The sequence below is a fragment of the Sphaerodactylus townsendi genome, linkage group LG05, assembly GCF_021028975.2.
Source record: "Sphaerodactylus townsendi isolate TG3544 linkage group LG05, MPM_Stown_v2.3, whole genome shotgun sequence".
NCBI lineage: Eukaryota > Metazoa > Chordata > Lepidosauria > Squamata > Sphaerodactylidae > Sphaerodactylus > Sphaerodactylus townsendi.
Genome location: NC_059429.1, coordinates 95,933,083 through 95,956,070, shown reverse-complemented (window position 1 = coordinate 95,956,070; position 22,988 = coordinate 95,933,083). Strand labels below are relative to the sequence as shown.

Below are 22,988 nucleotides of genomic sequence, written 5' to 3'. Positions count from 1 at the left end.
TACGTGAGTGACACGTTCCCTGATGTCACTGCTGGGCATTCCGATTGCTGAAGGTGGGATTAATGCAGGAATTGGAAGGAACAGATCCACTGATAATTCATTTCAGTGTCAGAGCCAGTTTTAAGCCAGGGTCTTGACATAGAAGATCAAAAAACGGGGGCTGGAATGAGCGTGTAAGAAAATAGCAGGCAGGAAATATGGAACTTGATCAAAACTTGAGGCGTACACAAGCAACATTGGCATCTGGCTCTTGTTACAAGAAGGGCCCAATCCTGATTTGGAAGCACTTACAGCCAGATAACATTAGGAAAATATCAGTGAATTTCCTGAGATTGGAGCCTTCTGGAACTTGGGAGGACAATACTGCTCATTATTCTACCACTCTTATCGCCTCACTTCTTACTGGATGTCTTAGATGATCCTGACATCTTGAATTTGCATTTCCAGTATATTTCTGGCTGTGTTTTCTTAAGGAAGAAACCTGGAGGACTCTTTATAGAGATAAGCTCTGGTGATTAGGGAATTTCTAGTGGATACCTCCACTTAGCTGTACTGTTCTCTGAGCAACAATAAACCACTGAGGAACTAGCGTGAGGTTGCTGATAACGGGAAGTAAAATGGAAAGAGGAAAAGTTCAGTTTCTATCTGGTTGCCTTTAAATGATAGAATCTGGAACAAGCTTAGAATATACTTCTGTTCTTCATGCAAACATTTCTGCTTTCTACAGGGACGTTATTGAGAGTGATGTTTTGTGTGAATTAATGGTTCACATGTACAGTTGGCATGGTACCTGCGGGGACAGTGAGCTGTGGTGTATTTTCCCCTCATTCCAGCAATCCTTGCCAAGGATTCCTTGGGTACACAATTGCATAGGAAAACCTGAGTGTAAACTGGGTGGTTTGTAGGTAGTTTCTTCAGCTATCATTGTTGTGATCATAGTGACTGAGAAGTGTCTGTGGCTACTTTCAACATCCTTGCCAGTTGTATCTAAGTACAGCTTGATTCATAACTAGCACTTAGTTGCTTGCATGTGAGAGGAAACCTTCGTGGGAAGGGAGATAAAGAGGGCCGAAGGGCCATAATTTCTGTGGTGTGGAAAATCTGAAATAGAATATCCATTTCCTAAAACTCCTGCTTGTCTCTAAGATGCTACTGGACTCAAATCTGACATTTCTTAAAGATATATCTTGTGGAGATGAGCTTTGATCTTAAGGAGACACTTTGGCATTCTCTCCCACTCTTTTGCTGACAAATCCGGCATCTTAGTGTGAAACTGCCTTTCCTAGGACTAAATGCCTGGCAATGAAGGATAGCTTGAAAGCATTTCACACCTTGTATCTGAGCTTTCACTGTGCAGGAATGGTTGGCCAAAGCATTGAGGGCATTGATCTTTAAACGCTAATATACACGTGACTGAAAAAATGACAGTTGCGTGACCCTCTTTAAAATTGGGACCACTAAAACATAACAAACAATGATCAAGTTTTGGGGTTCTTTGGCACTCTTCATCAGGCTGGATTCTTTTTAAAAAAATATTGGCTGGGGTGGGTCTCTGTGTGTGCAAAAAATAAGTTTCAGGACATGATGAAAGAATTTGCACTTTGCAGTCTTAGGGCCAATTCATAAGTATGTGAGTGGGGGTGGGGGAGCTGTGTGCACTTTTGGGTTTCCTTACTGGTCTAGACTTCAATCCCTCTCCTCAGAGAAATAGCACAGAGGTGAAGGCTGAAGACCCTTTTTCAGTTATATTCCAAGTAAGACACAATAGATGTGTTAATTGAGAACACACAATTCTAGTGACTTTTACAGAGGATGGTGACCTCAGACCCAACCAGAATTATCAAGAATGTGTGAATGGGGAGTAGGTGGTGGTCATGGTTAGAAACAAACATCAAGGGTTCAGGGAAGCAAAACAAAACATCACTGTCCCTTTGAGAATTTAACAGCCAACCGTTAATTGCTTTTCTGCCCATTACTAATTGGAACACACAAGGCCCTTGTCAGGCACAGAGAGAAGAAACCTACTCTGATCTGTTATTGCTTGTCTTCCCTACACTACCTTTTCTTTCCATTATCTTTTTTTCTTTATCTCACTTCAGAGAAAATATTTGTGTTTAGGAGGTCACTAAATACAATGGCAGAAAGAAGCATTTCTGAAAAGTTTGTCTTTCACCTCCATAAACATCTCGTAACTCAGAAATAGAGCTTCTACTTGCATGCAGAAGGTCCCACATTCAATTCCCAACAACTCGGATTAAAAAGATCAGGTAGCTGGTGGTGTGAAGGACGTCTCCCTGAGGTTCATTCCCCTGGAGAAAATGGTTGCTTTGAAGTATGGACTCTATGGTATAATGCCCTGTCAAGATCCCTTCCTATACCCTATTTAGGTAAAGATGACAGGAGATTTGTGAATTCATCCGCCATTTCCTGAACCATCTTTGTTCTGGACTGCCCCACTTGGGTCCTAGTGCCTACCTAGTTTTATAGAATGTTCTACCTAGCATTCTAGAACAGAGACCATCCAAGAAATGGCAGATGAATTCATGAATCTCCTGTCATCTTTATCCTGAACACGGTATAATAGGGTTGCCAGCTTCCAAGTGGTAACGGGAGATTTCAATTGATCTCCAGATGGCAGAAATCAGTTCACCTGAAGAAAACTGTTCTTTTTGGAAGATGGACTGTATGGTATTATACCTCATCAAAGTTCCTCTCCCAAACCCTGTCCTCCTCAGGCTCCAGACTTGGCAACCCTATTCTCCAAATCAGTGTGGTGTAGTGGTTAAAAGCAGGTGAACTCTAATGTAGAGAACTAAATCTAGAGAACTAAATTTGATTCCCCACTCCTCCACATGAGTGGCAGACACTAATCCAGTGGACCAGGTTTGTTTCCTTACTCCTACACATGAAGTCTGCTGGGTGACCTTTGGCAGGTCACAGTTCTCTGAGAACTGTCTCAGCCACACCTACCTCATAAGATGTCTGTTGTGGGGAGGAGAGGAAGGAGTTTGTATGCTGTTTGAGACTCTTTACAGTTGATTAAAGTGGGGTGTAAATCCAGAATTTCTTATTTAAACCCTCCCTTCACCTCCAAATCTCCAGTTCCCCTCCAAAGAGTTGGCAACCCTACCTTATCCCTAACCACAGTGGGAGAGTAACTATAGCAAATACACACACTTTTTTCTTATATACTTCTAAGGAAATCTTTCTTCAGTGAATGTAAAAGCCACCTTGCTCCTGGATACTGGGCATTTAAAAGAGAGTTTCAGTCTATCTAGGCCCTGAACTCCATGGAAACACTTCTTTACTCCGTAAGTGATTAAACTGTGGAATTCACTGCTAGGGGAGTTAGCGATGGCCATGAGTGAAGGTAGCTTTTAGATAGATTCATGGAGGTGAGCTAAATCGATGACCACTAGCTATGGTGACTGGAGTGAACCTGCATGCCCAGAGGTAGCAAATATGTGAATTCCAGTGCTGGGAGGCAGCAGTAAGGGAAGGAGGGTCTCAGTCTCTTTCCCCTGCTGTCTCCCCTGAGCAACTGGTTGGCCACTGTGTAAAATGGGATGCTGGACTAAATGGACCACTGGTTGGATCTAGCTGGGCTCTTTTTAAAGATAAGTTACAAGTATTCCTTGGAATGGGATTTCCCAAAGAGAAACCTCAGACCACTGTGATGTTGAGGAATACAAACATGAACAGGTTGTGGGGACAGGCATTATTCAGAACGGGCAGGGCAGAACAGAGGCATAGCTAGGCCAGAGTGCGCCTGGTGAAGCTGGGCTTGCCCCTCCTCCAACCTCCACATGGTGTTTGTATATGGGGCGGAGCCATGTGGAGCTTGGGGGGTAGAGCCAACAGTATAAAGCTAGAGCTCAACAACCCCCATGCTCAATCTGCTGCTGGCCTTAGCGAAGCTTGGATCAAGTTCTAAAGCTGCGCCCAAGGCTCTCTGAGGCCCACATCAAATGGGCCCTCACCACTCCCCATCTCCATGTGGAGATCAGGGGTGGGGCAAGTCCAGCTGACCTCGTTCCTGATCTTCAAGTGGAGATTGGAAGTGAGGCGAGCCCTGCCCACTGGTGTTCAACTGTGTTCCTGCCCTGAACTCCATGGGGAATTTGGGGTGGAGGTGCAACTGTGGGGGTGGGGTTGTGCAGTGCCGAGGAGGCACCGTTTTAGAAAGCTACGCTCCTGGTGGGGAGAGACTATTTGGCATGAATAGCCTCTTCCATTCTATTTTCTATAAAGAAACCCTCTGAGACAGGAGAAGGCAGAGTTTTCTCTTGTCAAGCAATAACAAATCAAAATCCCAATGGAAAGGGGGACTTGGAAAGCTGACGTGGCTGCAAGGTCTCAATTTATGTCTATTCTGCTTACTTCTGCAATTGCAGCCTGGTCATATGAGAGGATGTTTACGTGTGCTACAGTCCACTGTGATAGCAGGACTGTGGCAAGGGAGGTAAATGCAGATCCAGAAGTACTTTCATTGGATAGGCTCAACTTCAACAATGAGGAAAGCTGCGATATCCAATAATGTCGGCAGCGTTCTTGCTTTGCAACTCGTGGCTGCAGGAAATTGAATCCTGTTGGGAATCTTTCATGGAAAATGCTTAAAATGTGTTCTGGCTCTCAGTGCTGGAAAGATGTTATAACTGCCTGTCGTGTGGTGAAAACCCTTCTCAGCTGCCCTGACTCGGGCAAAGACGTTAGGTAATCCCTTTTGGAGCCCTGATATTGCACCATGCAGGATCCCTCCCTCTTTGACCCCTCAGCAGATGTGCCTCTTGGGAATGTTTTTCATTTTTGATACAGAATGTTTTCTGTATTAAGTGCAGCTCAAAATCCAACAATGTGAGGCAACCTCCCCCCAAATGCTGTTTATTGAAGCTCTCTGGAAAATTCGTTATTCTTGACACGTTCCATGTTTGCCACTCCCAACTGCTGTTGCCAGCAACACCACCTGCTTGCAGCAGAAGAGAGAACCAAAACCTATCCTCACTTGCCAGCACCTGCTGCTCTTCTGTGCTAGGGCAGGAAGAAGGCTCCTCATGAGGGGGAACTAGGCAGCATTTGGAATGACAGGCAGATTGGGATGCCAGTCTCCACATGGGACCTGGATCCTGTGGAATTACAGCTCATCTCCACATTACAGAGATCACTTTTCTTTTGAGAAAATGGATGCTTTGGAGAATGGATTCTGAGGCATTGTACCCTGCTGAGGCCCCCAGGCCCCCCAGGCTCCACCCCCCCCACCCCATATCCAGGAGTTTCCCAACCTGGATCTGGAAACCCTCCCTTCCCCCCATCATCTGCCAATATCCATGGAGGACCTGGCTCCAGGTGGACTGTGACCCACACAGTGAGACTGAGTGGGATAATGGTTTGAGAGCTGGATGGAGACTGTAGAAGGCAGTGGCATTCACAAGCTGGACTAGTGTAAACAATTGGGCCAGCAAGGACTCCTCTCCAGGAAGGAGGCTTAAATAGGTGGTGTCAGATGGAAGCTGCTCATCCACACTTCCCATACATTGTCTTCCTATATGAGCGCTCATCTTGCCAGTTTGGTTCCAGACCCTGTGTGACCAAGAAGTGGCTGATTTGGGGCTGAAAGGCCATCTGGGGGTTGCCACTAGAACAGGCCCCTCTGCCAAGGAACATAGTACTGGAGTTTATTGCATTGTTTACTGTATGGCTTGTTTTCACAGCACTGCCTTCTCATTTTTGTAATCCAGTTTTTGAATTGTTTATGGAATGTTTTATACTTTAATTGCACTGTTTTCTGATTTTGTAAATCACCTCAAGTCTCAGTGAGAAAGCTATATAAATGTTTAATGTTTGTACAATGTTGATTTTGTTAGCTTTGCTGCTTGAGAGGCAGGGCAGGTAAGTAATATTTGCTTGTATTTAGAGTGTTGAGCATTGCCACCCGCATTCATACCATTGTGAGAGGGGTCTTCAATTTAGGTTGCATGACCGTAGTGTGGGTGTGGGTGTTTAGAGAAGCTGTTGTGCAAATGCCTCACTGTGCAGGTCAGTCTCAGCTTTGTGAAAGTGGGCTAAAATTGTTGATCAGCTGGCTTTCAGGAAGCATTCATCATGTAAAAATACGTCATGTGAAAATACAGCCAGGCGTCAATGAAAAATAAATATGGATTGGAGGGGAAGGAAAAAAGGAATGTGTAAATGGTTTTCTGTGGGTGTGCTTTCTCTGCAAGACCAAATTTCCAAAAGAGAAGGACTCATCAGAACAGTCCTATTCATTCAGCCAATTCCCTCTAGGTGAAGTGTTTTGAAATTAAGGGTGTATTCTTTGGTGCCAAAATTTTCTTGATTAGAAATAATGCTAAAACACCAAAGATGGCAAACAGCTCTAGCCTAAAAGTACCTGGAAGACAGGCTGCTGAAGTTCTTCTGTATTTTTTTCTGGAGACCAGATGTATTGAAAATTGCAACATTTAAAAATGCAAATTAGATTAAAACAAAGGCTATAATAAAATCTATTATATTTTATTATAATAAAGGCTATAGTAGGCTATAAAATAGGCTATAAAAAGGCTATAATAAAACAAAGGCTATAATAAAAACTGCTCATTTCTGTCTAACTGTACAGAATGGGAATGCTCACTGCTGTCTGAGCAATAGGACTAAGGACTACATAGCAAAAGCCTACTTAATAAGGCAGTAGATGTGGAGTGTTTCTTTGGACACCTTGCATGAATTTGAATTCTTTTTTCTTTGTGACTGGAAAAGCCAATTCTAGATCAGTGGAACTTGCTGCCAGCAAAAACTTCACTTAGATAGTCATAATTGACACTTTGCTTCTTACACTCCGGCTTGCTCTGAAACTGGATGAGTTGTTTTTCATCATAGTAGAAGGAACTTTGTAATTATGGCTGGGGCTTTCCCCCGTAGAAGCAAATCTAGGAAATTCATGAAGAGAAAAGCCCTATATTTACTAGGAAAGAGCCAGAATGCTGATTTTTGTATTCCTTGCTTTTTTCATCTTAAATCCTGCAAGAGCCTACAGTGATTCCACTGCATGCCCAGACTGGAAAAGCCTTGCTGGTTTCTGGGATAAAAGTTGTAGGTCTGACTGGTGGTCTTTGGAAATTTCTACAGTTTACAGTATTTCCAAATCACCTTCATAATGTGAATGCTGTTCATTGTGCCCTAGTGATGTATCTAGTGAGGACATTTCCATGAAATGTGTTTTACATGGAGAGCCTGAATTACATGCTTTTGCAGAGGTTGTCTGCTTGTGTGTGTGACTGCATGTCATAACAACAGCTCTCCTTAAGAAATATAGATTTTGCTAACAGGCAAGAGCCAACTTTCTACTAAGCACCTTACCAGAACTGAAAGGTAAATTTTGCCATTGCTGTGTCAGTTGTCTTGATAGCCGTCACAGCCACCTGGTCGGCAGGCCCATGCAAGTTGAAACACTAACACGCTCATTGGGTGTGGAGGCTTAATAGTTACCCAGTGCAGGGTTGTGCCTTCTCAAACTAGAGGAACAGCCAGCTATTTCATTGGATTTTTTTTTAAGATACAGAAAGGAATCTGACAGTATTTTAATGATATCAGGTTTCAAGAATAACATGTTAAAAACCAGGGAGAGGTTTGAATTGAGAAAGAAGCAAGGGGAGCTTTTTGGGGTTGGTAATCAGGGAGAGGCCATAGCTCAGAGGCAGAACATGTGCTTTGCTTTCAGAAGGCCAAACTAGGTGTTAGAGTGTTCATGGTTCCTACCTGTGGATGCTGACACCATTTTAGAGCTAAACTCTGTCACTTAAAAATGCTGTGAGGGCCCAGCACTGGTCAGTTCTGGGGGAGAGGGAACAAACACAACAACCAAGTGATCTTGTTTTCCCTCCCTGAGCCAAAACAGCTGGGCAACCCTTGTGGCACTTTAAAATGGCCAGCTCTAAAATGATGCAAAATAATATCTGACCTGCAGATGCATTAACATCTAGGTTGTCCCGTTGTCATCTCCATTGAAAAAGAATCCCATAATGGGTGTTGTGAAAGACCTCTAGCTGAGACCCTGAAGAGCTGCTGCCAGTTTCCATACTGACTTTGATGGATCATAGTTTCATGTGTGCAAGTGAAAGCATCCTTCTCATAGCAGATTTTGACCTCAATGAAATGGGAATTTATCATCTTTTTAAAAAGCTGCTAGAGGCTAAGGTAGGGGTGGGTTGCAAAAGAATGTCGAAGGTGGCAGTGGTCATGTGTCTCCTAAAGTATCTATTCTGGGGTGGGGCTGGTTTTGAGCCCTAGAAGAGATCCTCTGTTAAGCCTATGTGTGATGTTCATGTCTGAAGATACCTGGGAACTTTCCCATCATCATTGCTAAGCACCAAAGCTGGAAGATGAGCATGTGTGGGCGGAGGACATCAGGGGTGAGATTTAATATGTGAAGTGTTTGGCAAAATGCTGAAACTGCCTATCTAGAACCTAATTTATGCTACTGCGTTCACCAAAGCTGGAAATTGTGACAAACTGTTTGTTAACATATGGAGAGCTCCTTTCCCTCAGCCTGTCTTCCCATACATTACTTTCATCCTCCTACTGACATATGTATCTTTTCAAGTGGCTGACTGTATGAAATCAGAGGAGAGGGATGGAGGGAAAACTGAACTCCTCCTAATTCTACAAAATTACTACAGAGTTGAGTTTCCAGGACAGATGATGGGGCTTTCAGACCTGCATGAGTCCTGGCAGCTCTTTTTCCAGAAATTAATTACTGTGTGCATCATCTGTGAAGCTGAAGGTATAGTATTAAGATGCTGAGTCACTCAGGAAAGTTTTGACTCCCTGTTTGGGAAGCGGCCCCATGTTGACTGCCTGTCTTATCTAATCTTATCCATGCCAAGAGACGGCTATGAACCAGGGGAAGGATCAAAATCAGGGCATGATGAACAAGTGTGACACATAGCGCCACATACCATGCTGAAAAGTGTGCTTGGTGATAGGTTATTTCAGTTTCATTTGTCTAGCTGTGGCTGCCTGTTAATGGATAATGGAGAGACTGGGCACCTTGTCCCCCAACAGAGGGATGGGAAAGATATTTTATATCTGTCTTTACCCTAACAGGGCATTCAGGACACAAAACATAGTATGTAGATGTCAGACTGAAAACTGATCTAAGTAGTGACTATTGGTTGGTGGCAGTGAGAGGCTTGTATGTCTTTTCAGTTCTGTTCATGTTTTCCAAGTATATGAATTTTGATGCTATTCAATTTTTGCAGGCTTAGGCAACGTGACTGGGCCCTTTGTTCATCCTATGAATTAAAGGAGCATGTTTTAGTGAAAGATCAAGGTTGTTTTATACTTCAAATGTGAAGAAACTCCTTTCCAAAAACTCAATATGCTGCATTCCTGAATGCAATAAACTTGCTGAAACTAAGCTGGTTTATGTTTGGTCAGTGCCTGGATGGAAGACTGTATTGGAAACACAATACTTAGAATTCCAAGGCAGGATAGAAATGGAATTGTTACATTTTTATTGGATTGTGGCCCATTTCCATTGAACTATTGATCAAATCGGCCTTGAAATTGTGAGGTGCATTAGAGAATCATTGTGTATGAGCTACAAACTTTGCAGTTCTCGTTTGGTCTCGCTTTGATGCTCTATTAGCAAAGATTGTTGCACTTAACTGAGAAACATAGTTAATCTCCTGATTGTTCTTGTTGGGTGCCATTAACAGTGTTCAGTGTGAATTCCTGCATGACCTGAAATAGCTTTGTACAGAGCTGTTGATTGACTCAGGGCCCTCATCTAGTTGGTCCACCATTGAGATCAATTAGTTGGGTCAGCAGAAAGTCTTCAGACTGCTGTGCCATATGAATGGAGCCATTGTTCCCCACATAGGAGGGTCTATGTAAGGCGGTGTGTCAGGGTAGCTCTGTTTGTCAGGGCTGTCTCTGAGTGCATGTATTGCCTTTCCCCACTGTCCAGTTGGGAGCTGTGGCAGGATAGATTCTCCTCTTGTTGCAAAGTGTTCTGTCCCTAGCAGTGAATTCTGGTTGTTTCACAGCAGTCTTTGGGACCTGAGTTCCAATATCTGAGAGTACTGTCATGTGCAACTGGGTGTATAGATGCTGCATAGCTCTCCCACCCACATCTTGCTGGAGCCCTTTAGACTGGAGGGCACCTTGTGATTTCCAGCCTTGGGAAAGTCACAGATGGCTGGAGAAAGGCAGCCTTGGGGTTGCAGCATGCCTCCATTGCTCACCCTCACCGGCCGGAGCAGTGGGAACATGCAGTTGGCTGAGTGCTTCGGGCGCCTTGTGCTTTTTGCCTCCCTCCCCCTCCTCCCCCCATAATAGTTACCAAACATCTAATACTGTGCAGGCTTATATTTATTGGGGATAGTTGATTCCCATTGAGTCCAGTGGCAAAACAAATGTGAGGAGGCTTGGCTTGCAAAGCTGTGGTGCTATCTGAGAAGTAAGTCCCACTCTGTTTAAAGGGCTCACAAGGAAAGAGCCCAAGGACATCATGCACAAAACATGATAGTTGCAAGGTAGTAACCCCAAGCAGTCACTAGTGATAGCAAAAAAGGTCAGATGTAGAGCATCTGCTTTGCATACAGAAGATCCCAAGTTCAATCCCCAGTAAAACAAAAGGATCAGATCATACGTGATGGGAAGTGCCTCCTGAAGAATATCTGCTGGTCACCCAGACAATATTGACTTTGGTAGACAAATAGTTTGATTAAGTATAAGGCAGCTTCATGTGTTCAGAACCCCTGACCTAGACTGCTGAATTCAGTGCTGAAATACAAATTAGTGTAATGACTGAGCCCAGTTCCAGAGAAATAGCTTTGTTAGTTGATTGCATCCCAAACCTCTCACAGCACATTCAAGAGCATCTATAGACCATGGTCCACTAAGCAAGATGCTCTACTTCTCCCTCACCTTCCTCACTTTTCACAACAGCCTGGGGATGCGGATTTGCTACTATTCTCACACTGTACAGGTGGGAAAAGTGAAGGCTGCCAAATTCCAGCTGAGACTTCATGTCTCCATGGTTCAAATATAGCAATAAACCAATGGATGGCACTGGCGTTTACCAACTTGGAGAGGTTGCCAAATTTCTCCCCAAAAAGGGCTCCTCTACCCTTAATAAATACATAACAGAAGCCAGCAATATACATTTTTCTGAGCATGGAGAGTGTCAGATGTTGCCATCCTCAAGTCATGCGTTGTGCAGCGTAAGGCTAGTGGATCTACTCCAGTGTCACTATGTACATCATTCACATACTATGAGATGGAGATAGTGAGAGTTTATTCTGCAATTGTTTGCTTTTCACTATTTCATCTTGGAGTGGAGGGAACAACTGGGAACACTTCACCTGCTGCATTTCTGTTTGTCAAACTGTTCAATGAGGAGGGGTGGTATAATCTGAAACTCCACTGCTAGTTTGTGGTTATAATAAATAGTTAATGGAGGGGAGGGGAACTGCCGACACCAATAACATGTGCACGTTTCAAGATGTTAATTAGAGAACAGAGAGTATTGAAGAATAAGCCTGGAAGGAGTTTTTAGCCTTCCCCTTTATTCCATAATCTTTTTCTTTCCTCTTCTCCTCTGTGCTAATATACTCCTATTCTTGAAAAAAAAGGTCTACTCTTGTGCCTTTCACAACAGCTTGAATGTTCCTGTCATGAAAATAAGTCCTGCTACACAAAGTTTTATCAGCTACATTTTTGTATGCATGTTAAAGGCAAAGGAGTAGGGACAGTTTTTTTTTTAAAAAAAAACTTTATTAAAACAAACCAAATAAAAACAAGGGTCTGAAACACAAATTACTAATTCCATTGACATCAAAACTACACCTGGGACAGGTTTTTTTTAAAAGAGAGAATCCAACTTTGCCATTTCTCCTCCTTCCACGATGCTGATTCCCCTCTTTTTATATTTGCTTGATAGAGGCCATAGAAATGGGGAGAGGGAGTGAGATACCTTGTTATTAAAGCCAATTGGGGAATTTCCTTTCTGTCTCGAAACTGTGAGCTAGCTAGTTAGCCCGCAGCCCAGAAGATGGCCTCCTTATAGGAGAGCAAGCCCTGGCCAGAAACGCCTGCCTGGCGCACAATCTCTAGGAGAGAGCGTTCCCCTCCTTTTGCTGGGAGAAATTATCCCTTCAAAGATGCAAAGTGCTTGTCTAGCCTGCCCAGGATCTTTGGGCAAATTCTTTTTTTGTTTTGCACTGTGGGGTAGGTGCTAAAAGATAACTCTCTTAGAGTTTCAGGTGGCTGTAACCTATATCACCCAGATAAAGTGGACTACAATTCCCATCAGCCCCTTTCCAGCATGCACTCATCGCCATGCTGGCAGGGGCTGATGGGAATTGTAGTCCATAACATCTGGAGTGCCAAAGGTTCACCACCACTGCTCTAGAGAGAAGTTGCAAAGTAGTGTTTCATTCACAAAAGAATATCAATAATAATTATCCAGTTTCTCTGTTATGGGAAACTCTGACTGATTTTTCACTCTGATTTATTTTTAAAAGGATGTGTGATTTTTCAGGAATGAGATCCTTCAGGAAAAAAATTAAGCTATTATATATGTTAATTATATACATATATATGAAGAAAAAAATAATATATGGGGGCATCCTTTTGTACTTTTGTCCTCTTTCAAAGAAAGATGCAGATCCAGCTCTGGAAACTAGTGACATTTAAGTTGTTCCTAAATAATCTGAAATGGGAGTAAGCAGAGTAGTGGCTAAGTGTAAAGATGACACAAAATTATTCAGGATGCTGAAGAGCTCCAGGAAGATTCCCCCCCCCCCCCATGAACTGAGTGAGTGGGCAACCAAGTGGCAAATGAAGTTGAAAGTAAGTCAAGTGTAAGGGGATCACTTGAGAACAACAACAAAAGTCCCGGTTACAAATACATGCATATTTGAACTTGCCTGAGACTGAGAGGGGAAAGATCTTGGGGTCAAAGTGGATTGCTTGGAGAAAATGTCAATGCAGTGTGCGACAACAGTGAAAAACTCTCCTGAAAGTTTTATGTACCAAAAATATAACCGATAAAGAAATATGCCAGTATGATTATGTCTACTGTTTTTTTAATGTCAAACTTGCTTTAATCGTACATTATAAACAATTGCATATCTGTCCTGCAGAGTTTTAGTACAACAATCCAACAGGTCAAGTGTGAAACACAATACTTATTATTCAAAGTTTTAATGTATATACATGTAATCCATCAGTTCAAGTGTTTAAGGTTATTGTACCCACTGATGAAACCCAGCTGAGCTACACAGCCATTAACATTCAATTAGAACATTTAAAGGTAACTTGACAAGTCAGAAATCAAAATTAAGGCCAGCAGGTTCCATAGATTGCCATTCAAAAATTTTATCTGTAATAGTTGTCTGTGTAAATTAATATTCTTAAATGTGGATTCTTCCAGCTTATATAGGAAAGAGCAAGTCCTCTGCCTCGTGTTTTAAAATAACAAAGTGATAAACCATCAGGGCTTCTTTAATCTGATTAGATATGCAAGAAATATGTTCAAGCACCCTTGTTTTCAAAGCCCCAAAATATAACGTTTGATCTGCCGGATCACTTGATGGAATGGATAAGATACAACATTGTAACCAGTGGGACCTTAACACTCTGAACTGATGGATTACATATGTATATTTTAAAACTTTGTATAACAAGTGTGGTGATTAACATTTAATCTGCTAGATTGTTGACATAGTGTACCATACTCCCCTCCCCATTCTGGAGTATTTTTAAACAACACTGAAAAAAGCAAACTCTAATGTGGACATTATTAGCAAAGGGGTTGAAAATAAACAGCTATTTGTATAGTGCCACTGTATAGATCTATAGTGAAATATACTGTGTTCAGTTTTGGTCACTGTATCTCAAAACGAACATTGAAGTGCAGGAAAAAAGTACAGAAGAGGGCAACCAAGAAGATTAAGGGGTTGGATCTCCTTGTCAAACTTTTTTTTCTGAGGAAAGGCTGAAGAGTTAGGATCTTTTAAGTTTAGAAAAGAGATGACTAAAGGGGAACATGATAAGTGATTTATAAAATTATACACAGGGTTGTATAATGGACAGAGAGCCCTTTGGGGATTGGGTGGTATAGAAATCCCATAAATAAATAAAAATAAATAAAACTTTCCCCCCTTTCCCCAAATATTAGAATTCAAGGTCATTCAATTAAGCTGATGTACAGTAGATTCAGAAAAGGACAAAAGGAATTACTTCTTTACTCAGTGAGTGATTAAAATGTGGGGTTCTCTGCCAGGGGATATAGAGGGAGCCACAGACATAGGTGGCTTTAAAAGGAGATTAGACAGATTGTTCTTGTGTAAAGTGCCAGCAAAACAGAGCCAATTTATGGTAATCCCATCAAGGGGGGAGGGGTTCAAGGCAAGTGAGAAGCAGAGATGGTTTGCCATTGCTTTTCTCTGCAGAATCACCCTTGGTGGTTTCCCTTCCAAGTACAGATCCTGCTTGTCTTCTGAGATCTAATGAGATCAGCCTGTACCATGCCACCTTCCCTCCCAGATTAAACATAGTGATAGAGGATAAATCCATCAGTGGCTACTAGCCAAAGTGAATAAAGGGAACCTCCACATGTGGAGGCAATAAACCTCTGAATATCAGTGGACAAAGCTGGGAAGGCCTTGACCTCTGTGCTCTGTTGCTGGCTCTCCAGATTGGCCACTGTGTGTAACAGGATACTTCACTAAATGGACCTCTGGTCTGATCCACCAGAACTGTTCTTATGTTTGGAAAGCAAAAAGCACAACATAGTCCTTCTTTATTGTACAATTTCAGACTCTGGTGTATGATTATTTTTGTTTCATTTTCTCCTCCCTCCCCACACATAGAGAAAGAAGAAGGCTAACAATCAGAAAGAATCTGTCTTTCTCCCCAGTCTACTAGTTTTTGATGTGCAATATGTAAAGGGGAACACTCATTCAAATAAATAAATAAGACATCTTCTGTCGACACTTTACAGTGGTGCAGCCCCAGAAAGATCATATGGTTTTGTTTAGCATGTGAACTAGACAACAACCTTGATAGTTTTGATGGTGTCTTGGTGATACTATGTAGCTCTGAAGGGTAGAGGGAGATGTGAAGATTTATAGTAACAGGAAAGCAAAGGAAAAGGATAGAGGGTCTCTTTAAGGTCTGGGGCAGGCAAGGGAGAATGCAAGATTATTTGTGCAATTCAGAGAGCTTTGTGGTGTTCAGAAGTGAGCTAGAGGCTGTCCTCTAGTTCCTTTATGTCCTAGCTGTCAGGCCTCTATAGCCTGCATGGTTGTCAACAGCTGTTCCCCTGAGTGCATTATCACTCCATGCCAACCTGTTAGTTTGGGGACGGGCCATGCTGCTGTTGCTGCTAATCAAAACTGCAGACAGGGGGAGTGGAAGAAGGAATGTTTTGAGGCAGGCCTAATTATGGATTTCTGTGTGGGACTGAAAAGGAGTCCCACCTGCATAGTAAGGCACAGAGAGTCTCTGCCTGCCAAATTCTGTGGGTGTGGATTGTAAATTACATGCAGGGGAAGTGAGTGGTGGGGCACATGTAGAAGGCTATGAGCAAATATCAGTACAAATATCAGAGCAAACATCAGTAGCCGGAATGGAGAGCTCCTACTCTGTGATGCTGCCATCCTTGGTCAGGAGTCACTGGACTAACCTTGGAGCATCCGTAATCCACTTCTCAGAGATCTTGTTGTTTAAGATCTTCACCCCTTTTCAATCATAAAACCCTGATATCTTTGTGTGTCTGGCATGTGAAAACCTTGTTGCTGTTTGTCTCCTGCCAGTGGCGATGAAAATCAAGGGGAGTGGGGATGCAATGAGGGTGGACTTTGAGGCAATTATTAGTTTGGGAAAATACCTGCACCCAAATGTATTGCTACTGGGAAAGTACAGTGTTGCACAGTGGAGGGTGTGGGATGAACAGAAATATCTGAGCCAGCCCTTTTTGGGTTCAAGGCTCATCTCTACCACCTCCGCCTGCAGTGGCTGTGGGAGGCTTGCATTGTCGCCTCATCCTATTTTCCTGTTTGTGAAATGAAAGCAGTATTAGCTCCAAGCATGGCCTCGAGGGATTTTGATGTTGCTGATCTTAAATGTCTTGAATGGTACTTGACAAAAGGGCCTCTGAAACTGTGGCCACGGTAGCATTTCAACAGTAAGAACAAACCAGATCCACCCTAGTGGAGATCTTGCTTCTAGCACAATCAGCTTTAAAAAGAGCACTCCATTGGTTTTAGTTGAGTATCTTGCAGTGCTGCTGAAATCCCAGAATCTGAAGGTGGTGGCACTTGTAAACCTGTTCCATATGCTTCCCCCCTGCCCCCCCCCCGCCCCCTGCCAGCATCTTGTAAAAATCGGTGTTGGTTTTGTAGAATACCACTTTGCTATAATGAACTGTGTAACCATATTTTCTAGAGTGATTGTGTGCGTATAGCACTTATTAAAGGGATTACCAACAATATGAGGGGTTACAATCTATATGCAATACCAAAAAGATATCCAGCATTGTAACCAGGTTACAAAAGGATCTATAGAGGAATAAATAATTTTGATCCTTCTGTAACCTGGTTACAGTGTTGGATAACATTAAAGGGTGATGTTGTGGTGATATGGAAAGAATGTTGGTCTTAGTCACAGTATGGCTGGATTAAAGTCTCTGCTTAGCCATAGACTTCCTGAGGGAAATATATGTTTCTTCTATCTTTAAAATCATGACGTGTCTTACAGTGTTAAGTCTTATTAATAGTGCTGTATATGATTTTCTTTTCTTATATGTTTTATTTATCTTCTTCAGTGATGCATCAAAATGCATTTCCCCTTTCGATACAAGAGTTGGTTCACTCTGCAAACTGGATTTGATTGAAGATCAACCAATACTTGAGCTGGAATTGCAAATCTCAGTCACTTGGACAGCATGCTGTGATGGGGCAGTTGTGAATGAAGTTTGCCTGCCATGCACCCAACAGGAAGTGTAGATGCCAGCTTTTCCCGTTCGACAGTGCAAACTCTGTCTCGTAGCCACTGTCGGAATATAAAACAGAAGATCTCTCAATGGGAAGGTCTCACAAAGGAGAGCTGCCAGGAGCAAAAGCAAAAACCCAAAGACTTTGGGGTCAAGTATGGCCATGACTCCAAGGAGCAGCCAGCTGGTCCTGGACATAGCAGGAAGGTAGAAGGTTTATTAAGCGTTAAGAGTCTTGGCTTAGATTTCCGGGAAAACTCTCATCTCTGCTCTGTGACGGAGGAGGAGGAAGAGAGACTCCAAGAGGCTGATGTTCTGCAGCCCCAGGCTGGGTTGCACCTCCAGGTGGATATCTGAAGAAGACAATGATGAGGACTGGAAAGGGGAGAGGCTACCCAGGGAAACCTCATACCACGGATCTGTGGAAACAGATAGAGCCCCCCACCCTGGACAGCAGGCTTTGGACTTGAAAAGGAAAAGGGAAAGCTGTGGCTCAACAGAGAAGGAGTTGAATGTTGCGCCAACAAAGAGCTTGGAGAACATATACTGTGATGTTGAAGGCCAGGAGGGGCCATCACCCATTAACCCAGTACCCAAACCACGAAGGACTTTCCATTACCATGCAGACTGCCCTAACAGAAACCATGTTGAACAGAAACCACCAGAACACCAGTGTAATGGTGGCTGCCCTGCAACAGCCTCCCATGACCCTGAACAGAAAGTGGCCAGAAGAGGCCTCCGAGCCAGATCAAAGAGGTGGGTGTTTTTCCTCATATTCTTTCCCCATACAAAGTGCTATTGGGTTTTCTTAAACGGTTGTGCAGAAAATGTCACTTTTAAAATTGATTCCTGCCCTCAATGAAATCAGTTGTTTTTACATGTTATGCTGCAGTATGAGAGTAAAGGAAGCGTGGGCCAATATAACCTTCCCCTTTTGATTACTGTGGTGCAGCCTTGTGTGCAAAGGGCCAGTGCTGTGTAATTCTGTAGAAATGCAGAGGTTTTATTGAAATAGAACTAAGAACTTTGATAAGGTGAACTTGCTTTTCTATATTTTGCAATATAGAAAAGGAACATCTTATTACTGGTAGTTTTTTTTAAGCAAATATTTGGCTGTGTATGCAAAGTAAGCTAATTTGTGTTGCAGAATTCAGAGTTTATTGTCCTATGTGGGTTAAACTGTTGCAAAATGTTTGATTTTTAAAAAACTCCCACAACCTGATTTGTCGATAAGCAGAAGCATCAAATATTCCTAACCAGAGATCTGCACATTTACTGAACTGGGTGTCGAGTGCTCTTCCCCTTCTGGCAAGTTAAAATGATTGTGACAGTGTTGAGCCTCAGTCCCTAGTCATGCTGACCCTCTGAAGCTAAATGCACTAAGAGCAAGCCCCAAGCCCTGAACTCTTCTAATTCATCTCAGCTTTGGTGGACCTCCAACAGCCAATGAAGCTCTGCAGGATGTCAGAGAGATATCCCACCCATCCTCTTGTGAAGCAGGATTGCCAGCCTCCAGATAGGGCCTGGAGGTGTCCTGGAATTAGAACTGATATCCAGGCTACTGCGGTCAGTTCCCATGGAGGAAATGGCTGCTTTGGAAAGTGGACTCTATGTTGCCTCACCAGTATGAAGATAATCTAGCTGTGATTTGGCATCCAAGTGAATTATTGTAGGTCAACACAGAACTCAAACGACAGTTCATTTGCTTTCTACCTTGAAAGCAAAAGGAATGCATGGACCACTTGCAGATCCCCCCCTAGGTGCCCCTAATGCTCCTGATATGCACGGATGTAACCAATTCAGGGCAGAGAAACTAGATGTGATAGCGGGGTGATCCTTGTGAATTTAAATATGCGTCTACTTGTTTACGTCTAAAGCTAGGCGAGGAGTCGATTCCTTGACAAAAATGGAGCACAGGGCCAAGGGTAAGGTGACCAGATGGTCACCTCAGTGATCCGGATGGGAGGGCGGCCGCACAAGATGCATCGCAAGATATGCCAAGAAAGTCGAGAGGGAGCGACTGTCTTCATTACGCTTGCCGCCCTGTCACAGGGCAGCAAACGCAAGCCCCAGAAGGTGCAGTGACGCGGGTCGCGAGCTGCATCGCCTCTAGGGCTTGCCGTTTCCCGCCCTGTGACAGGGCGGGAAATGGCAAGCCCCAGAAGGCCGTGTGCTCCTGCGGGCGCTCCTTCTGCGTGTGCTCCTTCTGGGGCGCAAGGCAGTGCAGCAGCCTCCCCAAAATCGGGACAATTTGAAGAACCCGCGGGACGTGGGACAAATTGTTTAAAGGCGGGACGGTCCCCCCAAAAGCGGGACGTCTGGTCAGCCTAGCCAAGGGCCCAGTGGCGTACCGGGCCTAAATGGCACCCGGGGGCATGACCACTCTCCCGTGCCCCCCTCCACCCCAGCTCTCATACCCCAAACCCCTGCCCTGCTCCCTACACCCCACTTACTGGAGCCAACAAAGAGGCCAGGGGAGGGCAGGGCTCATGGGGAAAGGCAGAAGCCGGCCTGCAAGGGAGTCTGAGAGGGCAGAGTGCCATCGCCATCCACTGTGGAACCCTCCCATGTCCCTGCAGGCCAGCTCCTGCTCTCCTCAGGGGCTGGAGAGGGCAGAAGCCGGCCTGCAGGGAGGCCTGGAGGGGGGCAGGGCGCTGTGACGGGCAGCTCGGGCGCATGCCACTTTTTCATGTGGGGGGTGACTGGCACCTGCCTACATAACAAAACATCATGCGCCCAGGGACATGGGATACCCCTTGTCCCCATAAGCAGTATGCCATTACAAGGGCCCCTCCTGCACCCCAGTCTCACAGTTTTCTGTAGTGTCCAGCATTATTCCTCCAATCTAGTTCATTTTTGTTACTGGAGTCAAGCTAGGGGGGAAATTGTCAAAGTTCAGTAGGGAATGTAGGGCTGTGGCAGGATGTACATCTCCTTAGCTGTACATCCCATTTTTGTTACTAAGGAGGCTGTCTTCCTCTCTCCTTCTGCTTTAGATGTGAATAGGTGGACACCTGTATGTAGTTTAGCCTTGGAATGTGGGCTTTGAATTATGGGTTTGAGAATGAAAGGAGCTGGAATTCACATCTTTGTTCTCCATAATATAGACCCATAATATTTACATTACTGTTTATGCCTTACCTTGGGGGTGGGGGAATAGAACAAAGAGAAGTAATATTTGGGTTTTAACACTTTTGGATGTTTAAATATTCTTTCCTTCTTTGCAAGTACAGGCTGGTGAAAATGGAAGGCAGAACTTATCTTTAAAAGTGCATCTAATGTAATCTTTCTTAAAGGTCCAAAAAATTGGTTTGGGAGAATAAATATCTGAAAGTTTCAGCCAGTGGACACAAGGAAGTGGATAGGCAGACTGTGCTGAGTTCTTCCTCTCTATATGAGATACCTCTGAGGATAAAACAACCTTCTGTTTTCTTTTCAGAAAGTCCTTTGAATTTGAAGACATCCAAGACTATCGTAACAGGATGGCTGCCGTGGAATACCAGAAGCTCCATGAAGACCTGAATGGCACCACAGGTGCCCGCCTCTATTGCACGCAGTCGGAGGACAACCTCTATGAGGACATTATAGGTATGCGTAAATAAAAGAGTAGTGCTAGTGGCTTGGATGAAGTTGTTCTACTATCTTTCTAGCTCTGGAAGTCTTTAGTCACTGGTGGTGAATTGGTGACCAAATTAATGAATCCTTGGTGATCACATTCTGTTTTTTTTCTTCTGGGAGGCAGGTAATTGAGAGGTAAGGGAGAGGAGAGGGGTGGGGGTTTGCTATGCACATTGATGTTTGGCTCCCCCTATCTATCCATAGTTCTGGGATGAGAAGCGATGACCCAATTTGGTTTCTCTTTGTATGCATGTCTAGTTGGGTGGTGGTTTTGATCATCCCCTTTAACAGAATTCTTTTCTCCAGATCCTGCAAAGGAGAATTTATATGAAGATATTAAAGTGAAGCCATTGTGGAAAATCCCATCTGCTTGGAAGCTGCCCCCTGCCCGGAACACCTACAAGCCACCCAAGGTGAGGGTGATGTCTCTCTTGTCCTGCTCAGTATCCTCCCCTAATATTGGTCTCATGGGCTGTTTTTGTCCTGCAGACAAGGTTTGTCCTGCAGGTTTTGTCCTGCAGAAAGCTCAGTGAAAGGGAATACCTTTGTGCATGCATGTATGTTCAGCTGAACATGTGAATCGCTTCAGTCAAAAAAAATTGAGGAGATATACAGAGTCAGTCTGTGGTGCTTGGTCTGTGATGGTGGTTTCACATGTGCAAGTTATCTTTTGATGTTGTGTGTGTGTAAATGTGCCCTTAAAGAAGAGGTACAACTTGCAGCAGTATAGACATTCTTTTAACTTCTATTTATCCACAGGTGATACTCTGTACTTCCCATCTAGAGATCAAAGTCAGGGGTGGGGTGGGGAGACCGAAAGTAAAAAACTTCAAAAGCTGGAGCTCTATCAGCAGTTGTCTAGTGGAAGGGGAACTTGTGTTGCCTGTTTCCTTGATGTACATGCAGCTTGGTTTACATATACCCTTGCAAATAATTAATCTTGCATAGTGTATAATCTTGCAAATAATTATTTAGAGCTATTCACTTCCTCCCTGCTACACTTGCCTACACGACTTCCTACTGCTGCTGCTGCTAGTGACTGTACCTCTACAGGATTTTCCCAGGTGCCTTCCAAGATTGGCTCTGAGAATAAGGTTCTATCCACAGTCTCTATAGTGCTGTGTTATTTAAGAGAGGACAGTATGGAGCATGTACCCAGAGTTACTAGCAGCATGTTATATATACAGGCTGTCATACTCACCTGTATAACATGTCCTGCTAAGAACCCTGCACTCATAGCTCCATCTCTTTTCATCCTGGGTATCTTTCCTTCACCCTGCACCCAGGATGCCCATACTGCCTCTGCTACAGTGTAGCTTCTAGTTGTTTTGGGCAAAAGAGGAAGGCTGGTCCAGCCCCTGCTCTCCTTTTGTTGTTAGAGAGCTTGAAGTTTGGTAAGCTGCATGAGCTCTTCTTTCTGGGAACTGCTGTTGGTTGAGTCTCATTAATTTTTGCTGTGCCTGAGAAACTGGGGCTGCTTACAGATGGCATACAAATACATTTAATGTAGCCCTGATAGCCATTTCTAAAAGGAAAGAGGTTTCTATTGAATGGAGAAGCAGAAGGGTGTGTGTGTGAAAAGACATGTAGAGGTGTCTAGCCATTTTCCAGGCTCCTGTTTTTGGTAGCAACTTTTCCCGAAGCTGCTGCTTCTCTCACAGAGTTCCAGTTATGTATGTAGAGGCCCTTCAAAGTTTATTGTGGTTGTGGGCTGTTGTGGTTTCTGTCATTATGTTAACAAGGAGAAATAAAAGGGCTTCACCAATTACAGGAGGTTTTTTTTAAGTCCAAGGCTGATGGTGCAAAATAGGTAAAAATATATTTTATTAGATAAAATTCCGTACAAGAGGCTTCTTTGGGCGAGTCATGAAGTGGCTACTGAACCTGTACTCTTGTTTGAAAAATCATTGCAAGGCCGATTATCTACTGCAGGCTGTTCCTTGCCCTCAGCCCACTCTGGCGTGCCCTCACTTTTCCATGAATCTTGCCCCAGTGTGCTTCCAGTCCTGCCTCATGCCAGAGCACTGGTGGGTAATGGGCCTAAGACTCCCTGAAGAATCCTCTTGGGTGAAATGTGTAGGGAATGTTATCTGAGTAATAAAATGTATTTTTACTTATTTTATACCATTTGGGCTTTGGGCTTATTTTTTATCTTCTGTCTGCTGTTGCCAGGAGAAGGATTTCCTTAGAGAAACAGATAGCCATATCCTTATCTACCAATATCTCTGTGGAAGTTTTCTGCTTTCTAGTTAAAGGAGTAGGATTGCTAAACTGTAGGTGGTAGCTATAGATCTCCTGCTATTGCAACTCATATTCAGGAGACGAAGATCAGTTCATCTGGAGAAAATGGCTGCTTTGGAAGGTGGATTCG

At 43.7% G+C, this 22,988-nt stretch overlaps 1 protein-coding gene across 1 annotated transcript in view; it reads left to right on the top strand.

Annotated features, from left to right (window-relative positions):
- The window catches only part of DENND2C (DENN domain containing 2C), a 72,728-nt gene that overhangs the window by 14,446 nt on the left and 35,294 nt on the right, over positions 1–22,988 (top strand). Inside the window, 4 exon segments of the mRNA XM_048498654.1 lie at positions 16,832–17,317; positions 17,319–17,755; positions 20,439–20,587; positions 20,924–21,030. Coding sequence (XP_048354611.1) covers positions 16,991–17,317; positions 17,319–17,755; positions 20,439–20,587; positions 20,924–21,030 — 1,020 coding nt within the window. The 5' untranslated portion in view covers positions 16,832–16,990.